Source organism: Tupaia chinensis, unplaced genomic scaffold (assembly GCF_000334495.1).
Source record: "Tupaia chinensis unplaced genomic scaffold, TupChi_1.0 Scaffold143676_1, whole genome shotgun sequence".
Classification (NCBI taxonomy): Eukaryota; Metazoa; Chordata; class Mammalia; order Scandentia; family Tupaiidae; genus Tupaia; species Tupaia belangeri.
In genome coordinates, this window is record NW_006203524.1 from 235,878 (window position 1) to 257,046 (window position 21,169).

Consider the following 21,169-nt stretch of genomic DNA (forward strand, 5'->3'; position numbering starts at 1 on the left):
AGGAATGGAGATGGTTGTGTGCCACAATAAATAAATTCCACTTGTGCTCTCTGGACCTCTGCTCTGACTGAGTGGCTTGCTAGTGCCATAAAATTCACTTCACCTCACTTACTTCTGTTTTACGGAAAATGAGGAAAAGAATGTGCTTGTTTTACGTTGGCTCTGTACCTGTTAAAGTGCTTTAAGTATCAAGCTGCAGTGTGTAGCGTCATAGCTGGGTTAGAAGTCGAGGACTTTGTCTTGGGAGTTTGAAAGGAATTCCCAGACATGATTTTTATGGGACTACTGTACCCTAAGGTCTTGTCCTTAATTTAAAGGTCCAGACATGTGATTTTGTTCAAGGTGAGACATGGCCCTTCTTTAAAGGACTAAGTAAGTCTTGTAATGAATGACAAATAAAAATCAGGTGCAACCCCAGACGTGTACCTGAGATTACCTCCCTTTCACACTTTTAACTGGCAATAATAAATAATTCTTAAAAATAAAAAAAGTCCAGTGACATCCTCTCAGCAGACGAACACTCTAGCAGTATTCACCTAACTTCTAGAATTTATGGCTGGGAGGGCTACTGTAAGAATTTAATGGTAGGCTCTTGATAAACATTGTGGGAACAGGGGAGCTTTCAACTCTTTAATTACCTCTTTTTGAGCATCCTTGTTAAACAGGGCAACTCCTTTTTAATAGGTCTCCTTCAGAGTTTGCACAATAAAAGTGATAAATCCAGTTTTTTCATAATATATATAAAGCGACATTATTCTGCCTACTTCGACATGTGGAAGGGTGGGTGTGGGACCAGCAGGTGGTGTGGTGGTTAAGGAGTTGGACTCTGGCAGACTGCAGTTCGAGTCCCGGACCCGATGGCTTGAAAATCATGGGTGGGGGGGGTGGTGGTGGTGACCAGCAGTTAGCGTAATGGCTATGTCACTGAACTCCCATGTAGTCAACCGAGGTTCGAGTCCCGGACTTGGTGGCTTAAAACTCATGCCAGGTGCGTGTGCTTGAGTGCCCAAGATCCCTAGAGGAGAATGGAGGAGAAGGGATTGCGGCGTGGCCATCCCCCCCTGGGGGGTGATTTCTTGCTTTCTATCTCTCTGTCTCTCTCTGTCTTTCTGGCGAGCACACGCGCCCTATAGCAAAAACCTCTCCCAAAAAAAAGAAAAAGAAAAAGAACATGATACATGTTATACAAACACAATGCTTTGGAAATACACAGTAGAGAGAAATGTTCTTTCTGAATAGGGCATGAACAATCGCTGGGACCACCAGTTGACATGATGACTATGTCGCTGGACTCCCATGTAGTCGACTGCGATTCGAGTCCTAGATCCGGTGGATTAAACTCACACCGGGCACGTGTGCGTGCGTGCCCAAGATTCTGAAAGCAGAATGGAAGGGAAGGGATTATGGCATGGCCATCCCCCTGGGGGATGATTTCTTACTTTCTGTCTCTGTCTCGCTCTGTCTTTCTGGTGAGTGCACGCACCCTCTAGCAAAAAGCTCTCAAAAAACAAAACAAAACAAAAACCAATTGCAGTCTTTGTACTGGGCTTTGTAGGATAAGTAAGCATTAAAAGGAAATAGGTGTGACCATGAGTTGAATCGCGTAAAATGCATGAATTACAACATGTCAGTGGTAAAACGTACACTTTTCTGAGAAGACGTGCTGGCAGTGCATGTGAGTGGGAGAAGGTGATGACCAAAGCAGAAAACCTGGAAAAGGAAAGGTTGCATGAGATACTTAAAGGTCCCTGAAAGTCATTCTAAAGGAGAGGTTAGGGCCATAGTAGAAATTCTTGATTTATTTATCTCCCTTCTTAAAAGTAATCATCACCAGGAATTATTTAGAAAGCACATTAAATAATTAAAACAAAGGACGTGATTCTATATTCAGAGAGAAAGGCGACATTATGGGCTTGTGAGCAAGAATACGGAGTAGCAAGGTAAAATACCAGTGCAAGCGGTGGGTAGGCAGCAACTGCTCGGCGGGAGATAAAGCCATCTTGAACTGCCATAGTGTCACTAAGGAAAAAAGACAGACATTAAAAGAAGAGAGGTTTGAGACCAGCAGTTGGCGTAATGGCTATGTTGCTGAACTCCCACGTAGTTGACCATGGTTCGAGTCCTGGACCCTGTGGCTTAAACTCATGCCGGGTTCGTGTGTGTGCATGACCAAGATCCTAAGAGGAGAATAGAGGAGAAGAGATTGTGGCATGGCTGGCCCTCCAGGGGGGGGGTTTTTCCTTTCTCTCTTTCTGGGGAGTACACACCCCCTATAGCAAAAGCCTCCCCCACAGGAAAAAAAAAAAAAAAGAAAAAAGACAGGTTCATTGCTTTAAAATGTGTTGATTAGAGACAGATTAAACCTGTTATTACAATATTAACTTTAAACAACCTACAATGAATAATTACTGAAAATCAAACTCAACCAACCCCAGAGTTGGTCTAGTGAATAAGGGAGCCAGATCCCACATTGCTGACCACAGTTCAAATGCGGTCTCCAACAGCTTGAAAAGCACACCGTATGTGTGTGTGTGCATGTATGAGTGTGTGCACGCCCCAAATTTCAACAGGATGGAGAAGTAGAGGAGAAGGGATTGAAGGGACTGCAGCATGACCAGAAAGCTTTGGAATACTCTCTCTCTCTCTGTCTTTCTCTTTTTCTCTCTCTCCATGTGTCTCTCTGTCTCTTTTGGTGAGTGATACACACTCTCTGACAATTAAAAAAAAAATACACACACTGGTGAGCCAAGTGGAGTGAGTTAAGGCTGCTGGATCCCACATGGCTGACTGAACAGTTCAAGGCCTGGACCCAGCGACTCGCAATACACATGATGTTGTGTGTGAGTGTTCTTGCAGTTCTGGCGACCGGACAATCAACTGTCGAGGTGGCAGAGGCCAGATGTACCATGAAGGCTGTTCTCTGCTCCCAGATAGCACCTGTTGGCGTGTCCGCTGGGGCAGAGAAAAGCTTTACTCTCACGTAATGGAAAGCAGAAGGCCGAAGGGCGTGTGGAGCCTTTTTCACGAGGGCCCTAATTTTACTCATAAGGGACAAACCCTCATGGCCTGATCACCTTTGAAAAACCGCACTTCTAACTACGATCAAACTGGCCACTACCTGTCAGCACCTGGAATTTGGAGGGGCCACATTCCGATCGTGGAAACACGAGATTACTAGATGTTCAATAAAACGTCATAATTGTAATGGTGATAAAAATTAGATGTGAAATTTACGGAAGTTCAAAATAATCATACTGAAAATAAACACTATACATTTCATGATAACATATGAGATAAAAACTAAAACTTTTATATAAAAGATTACTAAACTATAGAGTAATTCTATATAAGCTAGACACTATTTTAAGCTCTTTAGATTTTATGCAGTCCTTAGCTAAATACAGGAGTTCTGTGATTAATTTCACAGATGACAAAATTAAGGTACAGAGAGATTCGTTGAGTGTCTCTCACACACAAAACTGTGGCAGAACCAAGATGAAGGTGGTCCATGGGCACCTCAGATTTTGTTACTTTTCAGGGCTCCGTCATTCTCAATAGAACGTCCAAAAATGATCTGCCTTTCAGATGTTGAATGGACAAGATCCAGAAATGATCTTCTGCTGTGAAATGTTGAATGGACCAAGAATGCAGTGAATCAGGAAGCTCTAGTGACAGTAAGAATAAATTAGCAGTAGGGACCAGCAGTTAGCGTAATGGCTATGTCTCTGGATTCCCATATAGTAGACAGCGGTTCGAGTCCCGGATCCGATAGCTTAAACTCATGCCCGGCGCGTGTGCATGTATGCCCAAGATCCCAAGAGGAGAATGGAGGAGAAAGGATTGCGTTGCAGCCATTCCCCCTGGGGGATGATTTCTCGCTTTCTATCTCTCTCTCTGTCTCTGTCTTTCTGACTAGCACATGTGCCCTATAGCAAAAAACTCTTCAAAAAATATATAAAGAAAGAAAGAATAAATTAGCACTTTAATACTCCCACAGAAGAAAATCCAGACCACTCCATCATCTCGTAAATTGTTAGTGGGTCTGAGGGTCAGGCTGAGTATACATGGAGCACGTATCACACACCTGTATGCATTTTATAATACCATCTAATAGTACAGGACAACCGTTTATGTATTTGTGTAGACGTTTGCTGTAGGGCATGCACGCTAACCAGAGACACAGAGAAAAGTGAGAAATCGCCCACCAGGGGAATGACCACACTGCAGTTCTTCCTCCATTTTCCTTTTGGGAGTTTGGGCACACCTGGAATGTCCATGTTTGGCACGATTTTCAAGCTACCAGGTCTGGGACTTGAACTGCGATTGGTAATATAAGAGTCTAGTCCCTTAAACACCATGCCACCTGCTGGCCCGGGAATTTTTTTTTTTTCATACAAAGCAGGAAAAATAAAAGAAGGAACCAAACAACATGGAAGATAAAGATGACATTCACAACAAAATATTGTAAGAACAGCCCTATGTATAGCCAGGGGAATTTAATGATCTAATTTAAATGAAGTACAGTTATTTATCTATCTAAAATTGCGTATTATGTAGACATATTATTTAAAAAAGCACACTGCATTTCAGAGAAAAATCTTTCCCCCTGAATTAAATAGAGAACACAGGCAACAGCCCACCTAACGCTAGGTGCCCAAATCATCTCACCAGGACATGCCTGAGGTCCCCATTAGATGACAGTCACATTGTGACAGCACTAGTTCCCCAGACCAGATGACATCACGTCCTGGTGACAGTTCCACGGGGACGTCTCTGAGCACGTCCTCACCGCAGACAGCTGAAAAATTTCTGGCCAGCACTGCCTGGGACGCAGTCGAGAAAATCCCTCTGCGACAAAGAACTTTGTCGAAGCCCACGTCTCATTTTGCCTTCTACCTAACATTCCCGACCTCTCGAATTCCGGAGACCTCTGTCTCTACTTTTGCCCCCACTGCTTTGGTGCTCTTTAGGGCCCTCTCACCTTCGCGATCTCCAAAGTCCACCTTCTGATGATAAATCTGCCTTGCAACACCTCACGTCGGGTAGCTTGTCAGTTTCCGTTTCTCACCCTTCGCCGTTCTCTGCCTGTCGTTCTGGCAGCCCCCACGGACTTGGCGTGTCACTCCCAGTGAGGAAACAGCGGCCGGCTATCTGGGGAAGGCCACGTTTGCCACACCCTGTGGTCCCCCACGCCTGCCCAGCAAGGCCTGCCTTCGCTGCCCTCGCGGGAGTCCCCCGGTTTCTGCCCCGGGTGGTGTAAGGGCACACGGCCACCTCGATTAGAGCCAGGGAATGGGCGCCGTGTCAGCCATGTCTCAATCAGAGACACTTCATCGCTGAAAGTGGAAGAGGACGCTGTAAAACTGCTGCCCACCAGCCCCGTCTCAGGAAACGATGTACATTGCCCTCGCCCCAGCAGAAAGACATGTGTTTGCTCACCAGAAAACTCCTCAGTTTGGCTCAAAATTCACTCACTCGCTAATTTTGGGTGGTTCCCTATAAAGCATTTCCCATGACAGGTTTGAGTTTCTTTCCTTACCTCAAGAAACTAATTTCTTCACTTTCATCCCTAATATGATTCGGTCAGAATTCAGTAACTTCTTCCTCTATGGGAAGAGTGAGACCTCTTTGTTTTTTTTTGGAGAGATTTTTGCTACAGGGCGCGTGCGCTCACCAGACAGACAGAGACAGAGACAGAAAGCAAGAAATCACCCCCCAGGGGAGATGGTCACGCTGCAATCCCTTCTCCTCCATTCTCCTCTCGGGATCTGGGGCACGCACGCACACGCGCCCTACATGAGTTTTAAGCCACCAGGTCCGGGACGCGAACCGTGGTCAACTACGTGGGAGTCCAGCGACATAGCCATTATGCTAACTGCTGGTTCTCAGTGAGACTTCTCTACTTTAAAATGCCCCTCTCGCTTAACCCTCCCTTTCCTTTAGTTTGACTATTAAACATTAAAATTAAAAATAAAGGTAGAAGAACAGAGGAGGAGAAGGGATTATGGGATGACCAACCCCACCCCATGGGGGGGGGTGATGTCTTACTTTCCCTCCCACATCTCTGTCTCTCTGTCTCTCTGTCTTTCTCTTTTTTATTCTTTCTCCAGTGAGGGCACACACCCTAAGGCAAAAGTCACTAAAAAATATACATTCAGTTTTTTCTTTCTCCCAAATTTAATTCACATCAGTTATTTTCCTGTTTTTGTTTTTTTTTTTCTTTTTAGAGAGGTTTTTGCTATAGGGCGTGTGCGCTCTCCAGACAGACAGAGAGACAGAGAGACAGAAAGCGAGAAATCACCCCCCAGGGGGGATGGTCACGCTACAATCCCTTCTCCTCCATTCTCCTCTCGGGATCTTGGGCACACACGCACACGCACCCGGTGTGAGTTTTAAGCCACCGGGTCCGGGACGCGAACCGTGGTTGACTATGTGGGAGTCCAGAGACGTAGCCATTACGCTAACTGCTGGTTCCCTAAATGCATTTTTTAAAAAATCTGCTAGCAGGCACAAGCACCTGATGGAGAATGACAGGGAGCGGGAGAGCAAGAAAGAACTTCCCATGGAGCATAGCCCGGTCTCAAGTCCTTCTTCATCTCCCCCTCCGTGGGCACACACCCGCACACGTACACACACACACACACACACACACAGCCACATACACACACACCCCCACACACCCACACACGCCCCCCCACATCCACACAGCCACATACACACCATAGACACACACACCCACACACAGACCCACACACGCCTCCCACACACACACATCCACACACATCCTCCACGCACACATCCACACATGCCCCCATACACACATCCACACACCCACATACACACCCCATACACACACACATACCCACATACTTCCCACACACATACACACACACCACACCACACACACACCCCTCTGGTGTGTTTATCTAGCTGCTAGATCCAAGACTCAAACCTGATGGCCAGTCATGTGTGATCTAGGCCACAGACTGACCCTAAATCCATTTCTGATGTATCCTATTTTCAACTGATGATGGGCTGATTGGAAGGTAACCCCGAAAGTAAGCAGAGAAACACCTGTACGCTACGCCGTAAACAAACAGCATTCCCTTACCCCGTCTAATGTCCTGTCTATAATATTAGATATAATCTATGTTTTGCTCTGATTCCTCAAATTCAGAAAGAGCAAGGCTAAATATCCTTTTACCCTCAAGCCTGCAAATTTCACCTGAGCTATTGAAGAACTGCCTGTTTCTTCATCTTTCAATCTGGCCTAACTATAGACTCCTCGGCTTTGCATTTATGGCTTTCTTTTCTCTGGCTCCCGAATGTATATCCAGTTGTTACCGCCCCCCAATTCCCAAGTAGAGAACAGATAAATTAGCCAATTGGCTGGCAAGTCATTTCCTGCACGATACTCCCTGTTCTGTTCTGCTTTCCGCAGGCCTTCCTAACATTGCGCGTTCTTAAGGCCTTTATCATAGTCAGTCTCGTCCACGAGGCTTCCTCGCCTGCCAGATGTGAAATCGTCTTTCTTTAATTCTCAGTAGGACTCTGCCTTTACTTATTTCATTCTGTGTCATAAAGATTCTTTGCATACTTGTTTTATCCTCCTGACAGACTGGTTTTCCAGAGGGTAGAACCTAGATGTATTATGTTTTGAATACTCAAATGCCATGCTTACTAATCTCAATCATTAAGTACTCATTAAAATTATTGTGCCAGTGTGACTATTTGAATATAGTAGATTTTGTATACTTGTAACATGAACATAGTTCTAGAGCTCTCTTACAAATGAAGTTGCTTCCAATAATCAAGTAGCAAGTATTATTATACCTAGTGGCTAGTGGGACGGACTGACACATGGAGAAAGTCAAGCATTTATTCAGCGGTGAATCCTGTTCTCCGACAGAGCCGGGAAGACGCGAGCCCTGTGTAATCCCCTTTTCCTGTTCATTTTAAACAGAGCCCTCTGGATGCATGCAAAGAGTAGATGCAATCTCTCATTTTCCTTAAATCATCACTGAATTGAACTCACTGCTTTCTCAAGTTAGGCCTAAGAAAAGTATGGCCAGTTATTCATTCTCTAATTAACCTAAAAGTGAATTATATTTCATTGCTTGTAGGATGGTATGGGAAATCTGAGAGTCACCAAGAAGGGAATTCGACTTGAAGGTATATCTGAGTTTCTACTTCCATTGTATGTGAAAGAGATTCATTCCCGCAAGGTATGTGACACTGGCTTTGGCTTACTGTAAACTCTCTAACTTCGAGGTTCTCTTTTAGCTTGGAGGAGGACAGAAGTCCTTATCTCTTCGGTGTGCATTTAGTCTCCTTAGGCTAAGGACCCATGTGAAGAGAACAAAATAATGAAAGAATTGAAAAGCAGTGGAGAAAGTTAGCTTCAAACTGATAAATAAGAAAACCGTGTGGAATGAAACCGCAGTGTTCGCTGTGGTAGTCTGTAAGATCTACCCCTCTGTCTTCACTAGGAGTTAAATACAGTTAGTAGTTCCGAGAGGGGCGTGTAACTCAGCCAGAGGAATTCTCACGAAAAGCACTGACTTAAATGAATGATTTTAATTAAATACAGTTACTATATACCTCAGCTTTAATGCACATACATTATCTAAAAGAGATGACAGAGTCGTACTTTGGAAATTAAATCTATTTCTAGATCTGCATTGCTTAAAACAAGCCAGACTAATTTATCCTTCACGTGTGTGTGTGTGTGTTCACTCTATGTGCTTTATTGCTTAGAAGCATGCTGAAGAAGGATTGCAGCTCGGTCACTATTCATTTGACTTAAATGTGTTACTTCCCAGAAGGTAATTACCATGCTTGGGTACATGAAAATCTTACCAGAAACTCTCAAATCTATTAGGCTTTCCCTGGTATGTTTGTGTGTATGTGTGTGTGTGTGTGTGTGTGTGTATAAATAAACAGAACTAATAGAAATCATATTATATAAATATGGAAAAATTGTCTTTTCTATAGATAATGTTTTGATATTGTCAATATAGTACATTAGTATATGTTATTGCCGAGGGAATAATTAAAATCCTTTGCTTCTATGCTATTTTTTCTACAATATAAGACCAAAAACAAAATAAGAGATTATTTTTTATAAAACCTTAAGATGATTACATCAGTTTTAAGCTTTTTTATATGTGATAACAAGGTTTTGCTTATATAGACTAGTGACTGTTCCGGGCCCTGGAAATCTCGCTGTGACACCAGGTTTTGGACTTTGCTCAGACGAGCAACACAGCCATGTGTTCCCCTTACCTTCCATAATTCAGCTTTAAACAACGACCAAACTCAAAAGAAACTGCTTAGTATTTCTACTCTATTTGTTTTCAATGGCTACTAGGAAAAAAAAAAAAAAACCAGCGTGCTTACGTGCGTCAGTGTCTCCCTTGACTGGGAGTCACCACCACTGTGTCATCTCATGCTTGCTCATGCCCGTCACCATTACACTCTTCAATGTTGGAAGAAGCAGGAAACTCGGACATGGAAAGCAAGAAGCTGCTCAACATGAGAAGGAGAGGAGGGCACCCTGATGATCAGCCCGAGAACAGCAAAGCTGCCTGGGCCTGCAGCCACTCAGAGGCTCCTGGTGGCTGCCGGGGACACACTGGGAGGACGGTGAGGCCTTCTGCTGACAGGCAGGGGAAGGCTGTGTCTCCTCAGCAGGGTCCTTTTTTGAAAATATCATGAAAGTTCTAACCAAGGATTCTCCTGAGAAATGGGGATGTGTATGGATTCTAAGCATGGACCCACTAAGATTTCACTGGTTTTCCATCTTAAAGTGTGTGGTGGAGGCAGCTGGGGTCCCCACACTTATCCCGGGCTAGCAAAGCTACTGTATGGATGAAAGGCTCGTCTCCCATCCCTTGTCCACGCACTGCTCTGTGTCTCCTCTCGGATGTCTGCTTCCCAGAAATGGGGAGGGTGATCCACAGGCCGGTGGGACCATGGCAGCCAGGTAGAAACCTGGTCTTAGAATAGAAAGGGAAGGAGACACATTTACTCCCTAGGGAATTCTTCTATGTGTACACGACAAAAATAAATGTTTAAAATAGGGGGAAGGTCTATACGGTCTAAGCCGTTTTCACCTCACTGTCTGTGGATGCACGTTGTCCTCCCTCTATGCACTCCCTGATTTAAAAGCCAGACACAAATCTCCGAGCCCGCGTTTCTCAGTAATACTGTGAGTTTAGCAGAAAGTTATTTAAATGCTTAATTCTTTGTGTGTGTTTTTTTTTTGAGAGGTTTTTGCTATAGGTTTTTGCCCGCGCTTGTCAGAAAGACAGAGAGAGACAGAGAGACAGAAAGCGAAAATCCCCCCCCAGGGGGTATGGCCACGCTGCAATCCCTTCTCCTCCATTCTCCTCTCGGGATCTTGGGCACGCACGCACATGCGCCTGTCATGAGTTTAAGCCACTGGGTCTGGGACTTGAACCACGGTCAGCTACATGGGAGTCGAGTGAGATAGCCATTAAGCCAACTAGTGGCCCCCAAAATGCTTAATTCTTAAGAAAGAACAGGAATTTCAGTAATAGTAGTAGAAAGGAGATTTCTAACTTAAATAAAGATTAGTTTCTGGCCAACCAGTGCTGTGCTGAAGGCAGCTGGATCCCTCAGGGGCCACTGCCCAGAGTCCCAGAATCAGCCCTTGAAACACTCGCCAGGTGCATGTGTGTGTGTACCCCAAACTGGGAGACCGAAGAAGGGACTGTGGCGTGGCCATCCCTGGGAGGGGTGCTTTCTCACTTCCCTTTCTCTCTGTCTCTCTACTGAGTACACATGCCCTACCAACAACAACAACAAAAAAAAAGACTTAAATTTTAAAAAATCAGTTGTATATGTCAGTCTATCTACACATTTTGATGTGTTCAACATTTAAAAATTCTAAAGTTAGTAGGACCAGCAGTGGACGTAATGGCTATGTCGCTGGACTCCCATGTGGTTGACCACCGTTCAAGTCCCGCACCCAGTGGCTTAAACTCATGCCAGTGCGTACGTGCCCAAGATCCTGAGAGGAGAATGGAGGAGAAGGGACTGCGGTGTGGTCATCCCCCCTGGAGGGTGATTTCTCACTTTCTGTCTCTCTGTTTCTCTCTGTCTTTCTGGCAAGTGCATATGAGTTTGTATAGTGCAAAGTAAGGTCGTCTTAAATTCAGGTCACTTACAGAGGTTGTTAAGCTGAGGAAGGACTGTGCACAGGAATTTTGACGTGTGTGTTTGCCCTCAATGCCACCGGTTGTCTTCCTTAGATTTAGTCTGCTTTCTTCCTGTAACACACCGAATTTTCTTATTTAAAGTTGCCTTCTGGGTATGTAGGTATTTAATCCTGCATGTGGAGAGGGAGTAGAAAGAGTTTTCCAGAGCAGAAAATGTAGTGGCCCATAAATGCACAGCTAGTCTCCTGAGCTATGGGCCCGGGCTGCTCTGAAGTCAGCTGTCCGCCCCGTCTCACCAAACATCTCCACTACTGAAATGTGGTTACTACGCCGGCAACTTACTCTCATCTTCATGCTTTTTCAAATTCAACCTTTCCTAAGTGGCCCATCAAAACACACAGCAAAGCATATTTTTGTCTATATTAAAACTATTAGAATTCAGTGCATCTTTAAAAAGTAACATTACTAGGACCAGCGAGTGACATGGTGATTAAAGCACTGGACTCCCACAGGGCAAATAGAGGTTCGAGTCCCAGACCTGGTGGTTTGAAAATCATGCAGGGTATGTGTGTGTGTGTGTGTGTGTGTGTGTGTGTGCCTAAAATCCCAGGAGGGGAATGGAAGAGAAGGGATTGTGGCATGGCCATCCCTCCTTGGGGCTGATTTCTCACTTCTCTTCTCACTGACTCTCCTGGTGAGCACTTGCACCTTAAAAGAAAAACACAAAGACATTAGTTTCAGGAAATAATTAATCAATGAATATTTCTGAAGTTAAACATATAATCGTTGTCACATGAGTCCGAGGTACTAAGCTGGTTATGGTGACGTGCAAAACTTACATTGTGCATTTCTCGAGAACCTCATCAAATATCACGCGACTTCACCTGAGAGTAGCTGTGCAGCCCGCTCCAGTGTTTGTCTGTTGGTTGGTTTGTCTTTCCTGTTCAAGGGCTCTTGGTTCAGGTAGCACCTCCCCACCCCCACCAGTCCCAGCATCCTTCACGATAGTCTGCTGATGGTGCCGGAGGAACTTCTGAGATCACTGGAATTCCAGTCCCTCCAAAGCAAAGCAAAGAAGTCTTGGGTTCTCAACACTCCCGTGGGGGCAGAGGTGGGAGAGGACTTGACGGACTCGTGGCTTCAAAGCTGCAATGCTAACTTACTTCTTAGATGATAAGGATGAGTTTGCACCTGTGTATTATATATATATATATCACACACACACACATATTATTTTTGTTTAGTTTTGTTTTTGTTTTTGTTTTTGTTTTGGTACAACTCAGATACAAAGTCATGGGGCTGGGCTAGCTTGGTGAATATTTTTCCTGATTATAAAACATAAAACATGCTCATCTTTTGGCTTCTTTCAGGTGCCATAACAAATCTCCTCTGTGTAAGGTTCTTTCTCCCATATGACCCAATTCATACAAATAGCTATCTGAAGGCTTTCACAATCATTTTATTATCATTTTACATGTAGATGTTTAATGTAGGCTACATTTATGATTTGTCTTTATAAAATGTCTTTCTTCAAGCTTAAAGAAACACAAAACACATAAAACCTTCACACTCAAGAAAAAAAAAAAGACATCTGGTGAACCTCCTCACAGTTACATAATTACACACCTGTGAAAAGTAAAAAGATTAAAAAGACATAAAATATGGTGAGAAATATGTCCATGTTATTTATAGTTAGTATATTTTACATCATTTACTAGAATAAAAATAATATGAAATAACTGGAAAGTCACTAAGCTTTATGACTTGAATACAATACTCTATTTTTAGAGGTTTTTTTTGGTACAGAGCACGTGCACTCTCCAGAGAGACAGAGAGAGACATAGAGACAGAAAGCGAGAAATCACCCCCCAGGGGGGATGGCCACACCGCAATCCCTTCTCCTCCATTCTCCTCTCGGGATCTTGGGCACACATGCACATGCACGCAGTTTGAGTTTAAGCCTCTGGGCCCGGGACTTGACCCACAGTAGACTACATAGGAGTTCAGCGACAGCCATTATGCTCACTGCTGGTCCCAACATAAGACTTTTTAAAAAACAAACGTCTTTATGCTCAAGAATAACAGATGATGAACACCATTAGGGAACTGGATGCATGAGTTTTTTTGTGTGAATTTCGGACAATGTTCGTTCACTCCCTGCACTGTAATTTGAGGTGATTAGCTCCTTCCTGAACTATCTTCACCTCTCTTAGTTTTCTGTTTTTTTTGCTATAACTGCATTATTTTAACTTGGTAGGTATTTGTAATATTTACATTCTGTTCTGCAACTTTAATTGCCTCTGCCCAGTGGTCTTAGTTCTACATGCAGATGACTTCAGTATTCAACTCCTGACCTTTTTCTGTTATGTATTCCTCATTCTCCTGCTCATTACTCACATAGTTTTTTGCATACTTGTATCATTAGTTTTGCTTACTTGTTTGTTTTCAAGACTAGAAATATGGGAGAGTGGTCTCTAGCAAGTTTATGGAAATTGCATATGATGAAAAAACTATGCATGGACTTAAACATTTTTCCATTGTAAGAAACTAGTATTTTAATTTTATTTTCCATAGACGTTTTGAACTCCCTTTATATTCATTTCAAGCTTTGGGTGTTTGTGGCCTTTATTCTTGTCTGGGAACGTTATTAGTGGTTTGTCCTTTACTATCTTCAAATTGTCAGACTCATTTCTCTGTTAAATCCTAGCATTAAATATTTCTGTAAGGAGTCCACTAATTTCGTTTTCTCCATATGAATTTTGCCCTTGCGCTATTTGGTGTATTTGATGGTTGTGTTTTGATTCTCAGAATTCTTTATCATCTACGATCTATTCCTCATATAATGTTGTTAAACTGTATTTGAACTATTTTTTTTTCTTTTCTTAGAGAGATTTTTTGCTATAGGGCATGTGCACTTGCTGGAGAGACAAAGAGAGAGACAGTGAGAGATCATGCGAGGGGGTAGGGGGTGGAGGGTGGCCATGTTGCAATCCACACTCCTCCATTCTCCTCCTGGATTCTGGGGCATGCATGCACACGCTCCCATTGTAAGTTTCAAGCCCCCGGGTCTAGGACTCAAACTTTGTCTGCCATGTTGGAGTCCAGTAACCATTATGCTATCTGCTGGTCCAAAACTACTGTTTTATTAAAATCATTACTTTTTTAAGCTCAGAAGCTTAAAGCATTTCCCTTGCCTAATTGGAATTACTCCTAATGAGTCACAATTAGAGGGGTTATATGCTGGGTGGTTTTTTTGTTTCACTGGCGATTGAAGGTGGGAGGAGAAAAATTAACTATGACTTACTATCTGTTCTGAAGGCTGCTGTGTTACTAACTCCACGTGCCCACAGGGAGGAACAATTTTAATTACCTACTAGTAGCCTTTTTTGTCTCCGAAGAAATCTTTCTTGGTAAATAGTGTTCCATTCCTGGTAGATTTTCCCGGTACTGCCTATCAACACCTTCTTTTACTAGTTTCAGATCAGGTTAGGTAAGCTAGGCTTTTCTGAAATCTGTGAACTCTTGAACTATTGTTAACACAATACTAACTGAAATATGCTAATATCTGAACGATTGTTTTTTTATTTCTTTATTTTTTTAGAGAGAGATTTTTGTTATATGGTATGTGCTCTCCCCAGAGAGACAGAGAGACAGAAAGTGAGAAGTCAGCTCTATAGGGGGATGGTCATGCTGCAAGTCCTTCTCCATTTGCTTCTTGGGATTTGGGGCACACGCACACACTCACCCTTCATGAATTTCAAGCCACTGGGTCCAGGACTTGAACCGTGGTCGGCCATGTGAGAGTTCAGTGCTTTAACCACCACTCCGCTGGCTCCCCCTGGCTTCCAGTTTTTCAAGTTTATAATATAAGTTTGGATTTTGAAGTTAATGGTTGTTCAAAGAAAATGTCGATCTTAAATAATGGTGGTTTAATTTGTTAAGTAGTGAGGGAGAGAGTTTTTGAAAATTGTTCTCAGTTTTCAAGTGTAGTATTAAGATCCTTCCTTTCTCCCTCATCTTCTCAGTCCTCTCTCTTCTCCTCCCCTCCCTTCTCCTTCCTTCTCTGTTTCTCCTTTCCTCCATCTTCGTCTTCTTTCTTCCTTTCTCCCTTCCTTCTTTCTTTCTCTTTCCTGAACAGCCGATAACTCTCAATTTCACAGTTTGGCTAGTTCGCTTTCTCTGTGGGTGATCTGAAGTATGACCTTCCTTATATGCTGCATTTTCAAATGCACACAGATTTGTTCCTTGGTCTCTGTATTCTCTTTTTCTGATACACTTATTAGAGAAACCCATACTTTTGCTTTAAACATTTTTTAAAAAAAGAAGAGCTAATTTTTTTGTTACTGCTTTTTATTTTTCAATAACTTTTGCCTATAATGCATTTTCTCTTCCAAATGGACTTAAAAACCAGCTGTCATGTTTCATGACAATTTCTGTTGGACACTTGTTCATGGCTAGGTTCAGCTTGCAGAGAACGCCTTCTTCACGTTGGAGAGTCCTGCCCAGCAGCCCGGCTTCCCCCATCTACCAGGTCTCCTCTGTGCTGCTCAGGGAGCTCTCTTAACAAACGTCTTCCCACAAGAACACAAAGTTCTTGTTCACTCAATAGCGGCTCTTATTGCTGATGTGCATGTCCGCTTTTCTCTCGGCCTTTGTGCTTGTGTAGAAGCGCTATTCTTTTTGCCGTTGTGAATGTAATCTGGTCATTTTCTTAAAACTTTATTTTTATTATACCTGAAGTAATTTTTGCAGCTCACCAGACAGATAATGATTTTTAATAATAATGATAATAATAAGAATAGCTAAAATTCAGCAGACACTATAGCTCTGGAGTTCTTGGTTTCAGATCCTGTTTCTAACACTTAATAGCTGTCATTTATTATCTCAAGTTAACCTCTGTGTCGTAGTTTTATCACCTACGAAGTACGGTTCACAAAGCTTCCTGATATTTTACGGACTAGATTGTTATTATTAGATGACGTAAAAACAATAAAATCGTTTCCACGAAGCTTGACCCAAGAGATACTATTGCTTCTTATTTCACTGAAAGCCAAACATTGTGGTGAATGTTTTGTATATTTTAGTGCATTTAATCATCACTAAGTGATGGGTATCATTTTCATAGACAGTATATGTTAAGTAGATTTGAAGGCTATAACTATGGATCGTATGCAGGATGTAAGAGAAAGAGAGAATGGAGCATGATATCAAGATATCTTGGTGAGCAGTTGCCACTAAACAATGTGGGGAAGAGGTGAGAATGCAGAGGAAGGGAAGATGAGGAGCCCAGCTTCAGAACAGTTCATTGTGTCTGTTAGGTGAGCAGACAGGTCTATATGTACATGTTTGAATTTCAAACAGAGATGAAATACATAAGATTATAAAGGATATCAAAGAAGTGAGTATAGATAGAAAATAATAAAAGTCTACACAGTGAATCCTTGGGTACCCCGATATGGAGTATTAACACTTTAAAAGTTGTCTAATACTCTACCTGAACATGAGTCATTTTTATAAAAAAAATTATTATATATAATTATCCATTTTACACTGACATATCCTTAAATTCATGTGTCTATCGTTCTCTTTTTTTTTTTTTAAAGAGATTTTTGCCATAGGGTACATGTGCTTGCCCGAGAGAGAGAAAGAAAGAGACACATGGGGGAAAATGAGGAATCAGTCCTGAGAACCAGCAGTTAGCGTAATGGCTATGTTGCTGGATTCCCATGTAGTCGACCGCGGTTCACATCCCGGACCCAGTGGCTTAAAACTCAGGCTGGATGCGTGTGCATGCGTGCCCAAGATCCCAAGAGGAGAATGGAGGAGAAGGGATTGCAGCGTGATCATCCTCCCTGGGGGGGGTGATTTCTTGCTTTCTGTCTCTATGTCTCTCTCTGTCTGTCTGGCGAGCGCACATGCCCTATAGCAAAAAACCTCTCAAAAAAAAAAAAAATAGAAATCAGTCCCCAGGAGGATGGCCACCCCACAATCCATTTTTCTCCATGCTCCTGGGATCTTGAGCATGCATGGACATGTACTCAGTGTGAGTTTTAAACCACTGGGTCCTGGACTTGAACCATAGTCAACCATATGGAAGTCCTGAGATGTAACCACTATGCCATCTGCTGGTTCAAAACAAATTTTGGTTTAATTGATTAACTTTTGATCAACATTTTTATCTTGAAAAATTTATTCGTGCGATCAGCAGTTGATGTAATGGCTATGTCACTAGACTCCCATGTAGTCAACCGTGGTTCGAGTCCCAGACCTGGTGGCTTAAACTCACACCAGGCATATGTGCATGCATGCCCAAGATCCCGAGAGGAGAATGGAGGAGAAGGTATCGCGGCATGGCCATTACCCTCGGGGGTGGGGTGATTTCTTGCTTTCTGTCTCTGTCTCTCTCTGTCTTTCTGGCAAGCACATGCACCCTATAGCAAAGATAAAGAAAGGAAGGAAGGAAGGAAGGAAGGAAGGAAGGAAGGAAGGGAGGAAGGAAGGAAGGAAGGAAGAAGAAAGAAGAAAGAAAGAAAGAAACCTCTCCAAAAAAGAAAAAAATATATATTCCCTATGTTTTATTTCTTATCCATTATCATTTCCCTTGTTTCTTAAATTAAATGCTTGGGTAATTTATTTCCAATATGTTTTTGTTTCTAATAAATCTATCCAAGGTCATGAAGTTTATATTAACTCTTTAGGCCACATCCTATGTACTTGACAATGTATTTGGAAAGATTTTTATGTATAATTTTTTGAGAGGTTTTTGATATAGGCCGTGTGCGCTCGCCAGAAAGACAGAGAGAGACAGAGAGACAGAAAGTGAGAAATTACCCCCCAGGGGAGATGGTCACACTGCAATCCCTTCTCCTCCATTCTCCTCTCGGGATCTTAGGCACGCACACACATGCGCCCGGCATGAGTTTAAGTCACCAGGTCCAGGACTTGATCCATGGTCGACTACATGGGAGTCCAGCGACATAGCCATTATGCTAACTGCTGGTCCTATATATATAAATAGTTCTTAATTTATACTTTAATTGTCTTCTTACTGAAACATTCCAAAAAAGAGTTTCATATTTAAATTTTGTACAGATTTTTTTCTTAGACAATTTTTTGTCCTTATTGTGTTGTATTTGTGCACACTCTAAGCTTTACAATATCCCTCAGAGATTTTAACTCTGTAAGTTTGTCATTTGACTACAATACTAAGCTTCAGAAATGGCCATAAACTCTGTGAGCTCAGGACCTCGTCTATTTAAAGCAATTAATCTATAGCAGGTAATCAAAAACTGGTATTTTTTCAATTTTTTTTGTTTGTTAGGAGAAATTTTTGCTACAGGGCATATGTGCTCACCAGAGAGAGACAGAAAACAAGAAGTCATGCCCCAGGGGGAATGGCAATGCCACAATCCCTTCTCCTCTCTTCTCTTGGGGTCTTAGACATGCATGCACATACGCCTAGTGTGAGTTTTAAACTGTCAGGTCCAAGATTTGAACCACAGTTGACTACATGGGAGTCTAACGGTGTAACCATTATGCCACTGGTCCTGGTATCTGTAGTTCTTAATGATTTGTACATAATGTAATCTACTAAGCTATCATTGGAAGGTATTCGATGATTTTGACAACCCAGTAAGGTAGTCGGTGAAGATCATTTTCTTCCCATTTTGCAGATGAAGCCTCTCCGGAGTTGGGAGAGCTGAGTGTGGAGTCCGAGGCTCAACCCTCCCGGACGCACCCGATCTCACATCTCAGGCAGGGCTTCCTCCCTTGCCTTCCGCAGCTGCATGAAAGTGGTTTCTACAGTTTTCTTATAAACACTATTGTGATGAATCCCTAGAAAATATTCACATTTTATCTAACTTCATTAGAAATAATAGAAATTTAACTTATGCAACTTTTGATGAATGGAGGCCTGTTCTGTGACACTGACAAGACACCTGCTAGTAATTACCAAAGCCTCTTACCTCGGTAGTGAACATGGACAGGAAGGCACTTACCTGTATAAGAAGACTCTTTCTATGTTTAATGTCAAACATCTCTAGTTGGATCTGCTAAAAAGTTCAAGAAAACATGTTACTATAAAAATACTGGGGACCAGCAGTTAGCATAATGGGTATGTCGCTGGACTCCCACGTAGTCGACCGCGGTTCGCGTCTCGGACCTGGTGGCTTAAACTCACGCCAGGCGCGTGTGCGTGTGTGCCCAAGATCCCGAGAGGAGAATGGAGGAGAAGGGATTGCGGCATGACCATCCCCCCTGGGGGGTGATTTCTCGCTTTCTATCTCTCTGTCTCTCTCTGTATGGCGAGTGCACACGCCCTGTAGCAAAAACCTCTTAAAAAATAAATAAATATAAAAATATTCTGTCATTACATCAATTTTATGGTCACTCGTCGATACCCCTGAACAGCTCGGATGTCTGTAGAGGTGAACACTGGCATCGCCCGGGAACGTACTTACTATCGCTGTCAAATCTTTCACTTTAAACCTGGTACTTTACAGGGTATGTTTATGACTATTACCTCTTCAACTGTGCTGCTACGAGAGGAGCTGGAGCCCGCATTTGCTTGTGGTACCTCTGTTGCCTCCAGTCCTGATGCAGAGCCTGGGCCTAGGCCTTCCAGGGCCGATTCAGAGCTTCTTAGTGACTGGTCGTGCTCTCCCAGAAACCTTTTCCACAGTCACCAGGAAATACGTGTTTCTATTTGGACGTGTGACGTGCTGAGCTGAACTCTCAGAGGGAAGTGTGAGGAGAGTGTGAGCATGTTGGATCTTAGGAGTAGGAGAAGGAGTAGGAGAGCGGGAGGCCTTCAACATCTGAGAGGCGATTTCGAGTTCCTACTGTCTATGCACAGGACATGTAGAACTTGGTGGTGGGGGGACAATGTGCCTTGGATATGAAATAAGGCAAAACGCGCAGCAGATGGCAGAAGGATTATTTTGCTGGATTCCCAGGTAGTTGACTGCTGCTTGAATCCTGGACCTTTTGGCTTGCAACTCAACACGGGGAGCATACGCCTGCGTGCCCAGAATCCCAAGAGGAGAACGAAAGAGAGTGGACTGTGGTGTGGCCATCCCTCCAGGGGTTGATTTCTCGCTTTCTGTTTCTCTGGCAAGCACATGCACCCTACAGTAAAAAATCTCTCAAAAAATAATACAATTAAGTAAAACAAAACAATACAAGAAAAAACGCTTTAAGGAGGTTCACTCTGAAGAGTTACACGACCTGTGCATGTATTTTCTAGATTTTACCCATTGTCTCTCAGCGAAGCCCAAGGGAAGGTTTTGGCATCTCCTCCAGTTCAGTTGCCTTGATAACCAAAAGCTTACAAAATATCACCTCCGGTTTCCCATAGCCCTCTCTGCTAAAACACAGGCACACATAACCCTCTGTTTATGCTGTCTACAGGGAATGCGTGAGGGGATGACCTAGAGCCACATAATCTGGGATGGCTGTTCTGTGCCGTATCACACTCGCTTGTATGTGTGGGGTTCCGTGTGTCCATACGTGCATGAGAGAGAGACAGCCTGCTGCAGAGAACCAGGGCCTAGGGTATACTGAGCAAAGAGTGAAACTGAGGTGCTAGCCAGTATGGATCACACGCCGTTCAATGCCTTAAAACTATCCTATATTACACTATCTCTCAGCGTGCGGATTTATCTGCCCTAGGGAAGCACAAATAATTATGTTTTGGTTACTCATTCATTCATTTTGAATAGCTCCTGCTCCTAATTATTAAATGCTTTCATGTATTAACTGCCACGGGAAGGAGCTGCACATGTCCTCATCTAACTCCCACGGCACCTCTGACGAAGTAGGCGTTAGAAAACTGAGGGTCCAGGTGAGGAAAAGAATATGCTTCCAGGGAGTCAGGGACTTACCTGACCTGAGTGTCACAGGAGAGACAGCGGGTGTGCAGGCCCAGAGATCACTGTCAGGCTGATCCTAGCAGGCCCTGACCCGCTGCCCACTCCCCACAGCAG

At 43.2% G+C, this 21,169-nt stretch overlaps 1 protein-coding gene across 1 annotated transcript in view; it reads left to right on the forward strand.

The window, feature by feature from the left end:
* Window positions 1-4,734: 4,734 nt before the first annotated feature.
* The window catches only part of LOC102484295 (zeta-sarcoglycan-like), a 244,437-nt gene continuing 228,002 nt past the window's right edge, over window positions 4,735-21,169 (forward strand). Inside the window, exons 1-3 of the mRNA XM_027766773.1 lie at window positions 4,735-4,959; window positions 5,101-5,256; window positions 8,124-8,225. Of these exons, the coding sequence (XP_027622574.1) occupies window positions 4,735-4,959; window positions 5,101-5,256; window positions 8,124-8,225 (483 nt within the window). The remainder of the gene's footprint in view (window positions 4,960-5,100; window positions 5,257-8,123; window positions 8,226-21,169) is intronic.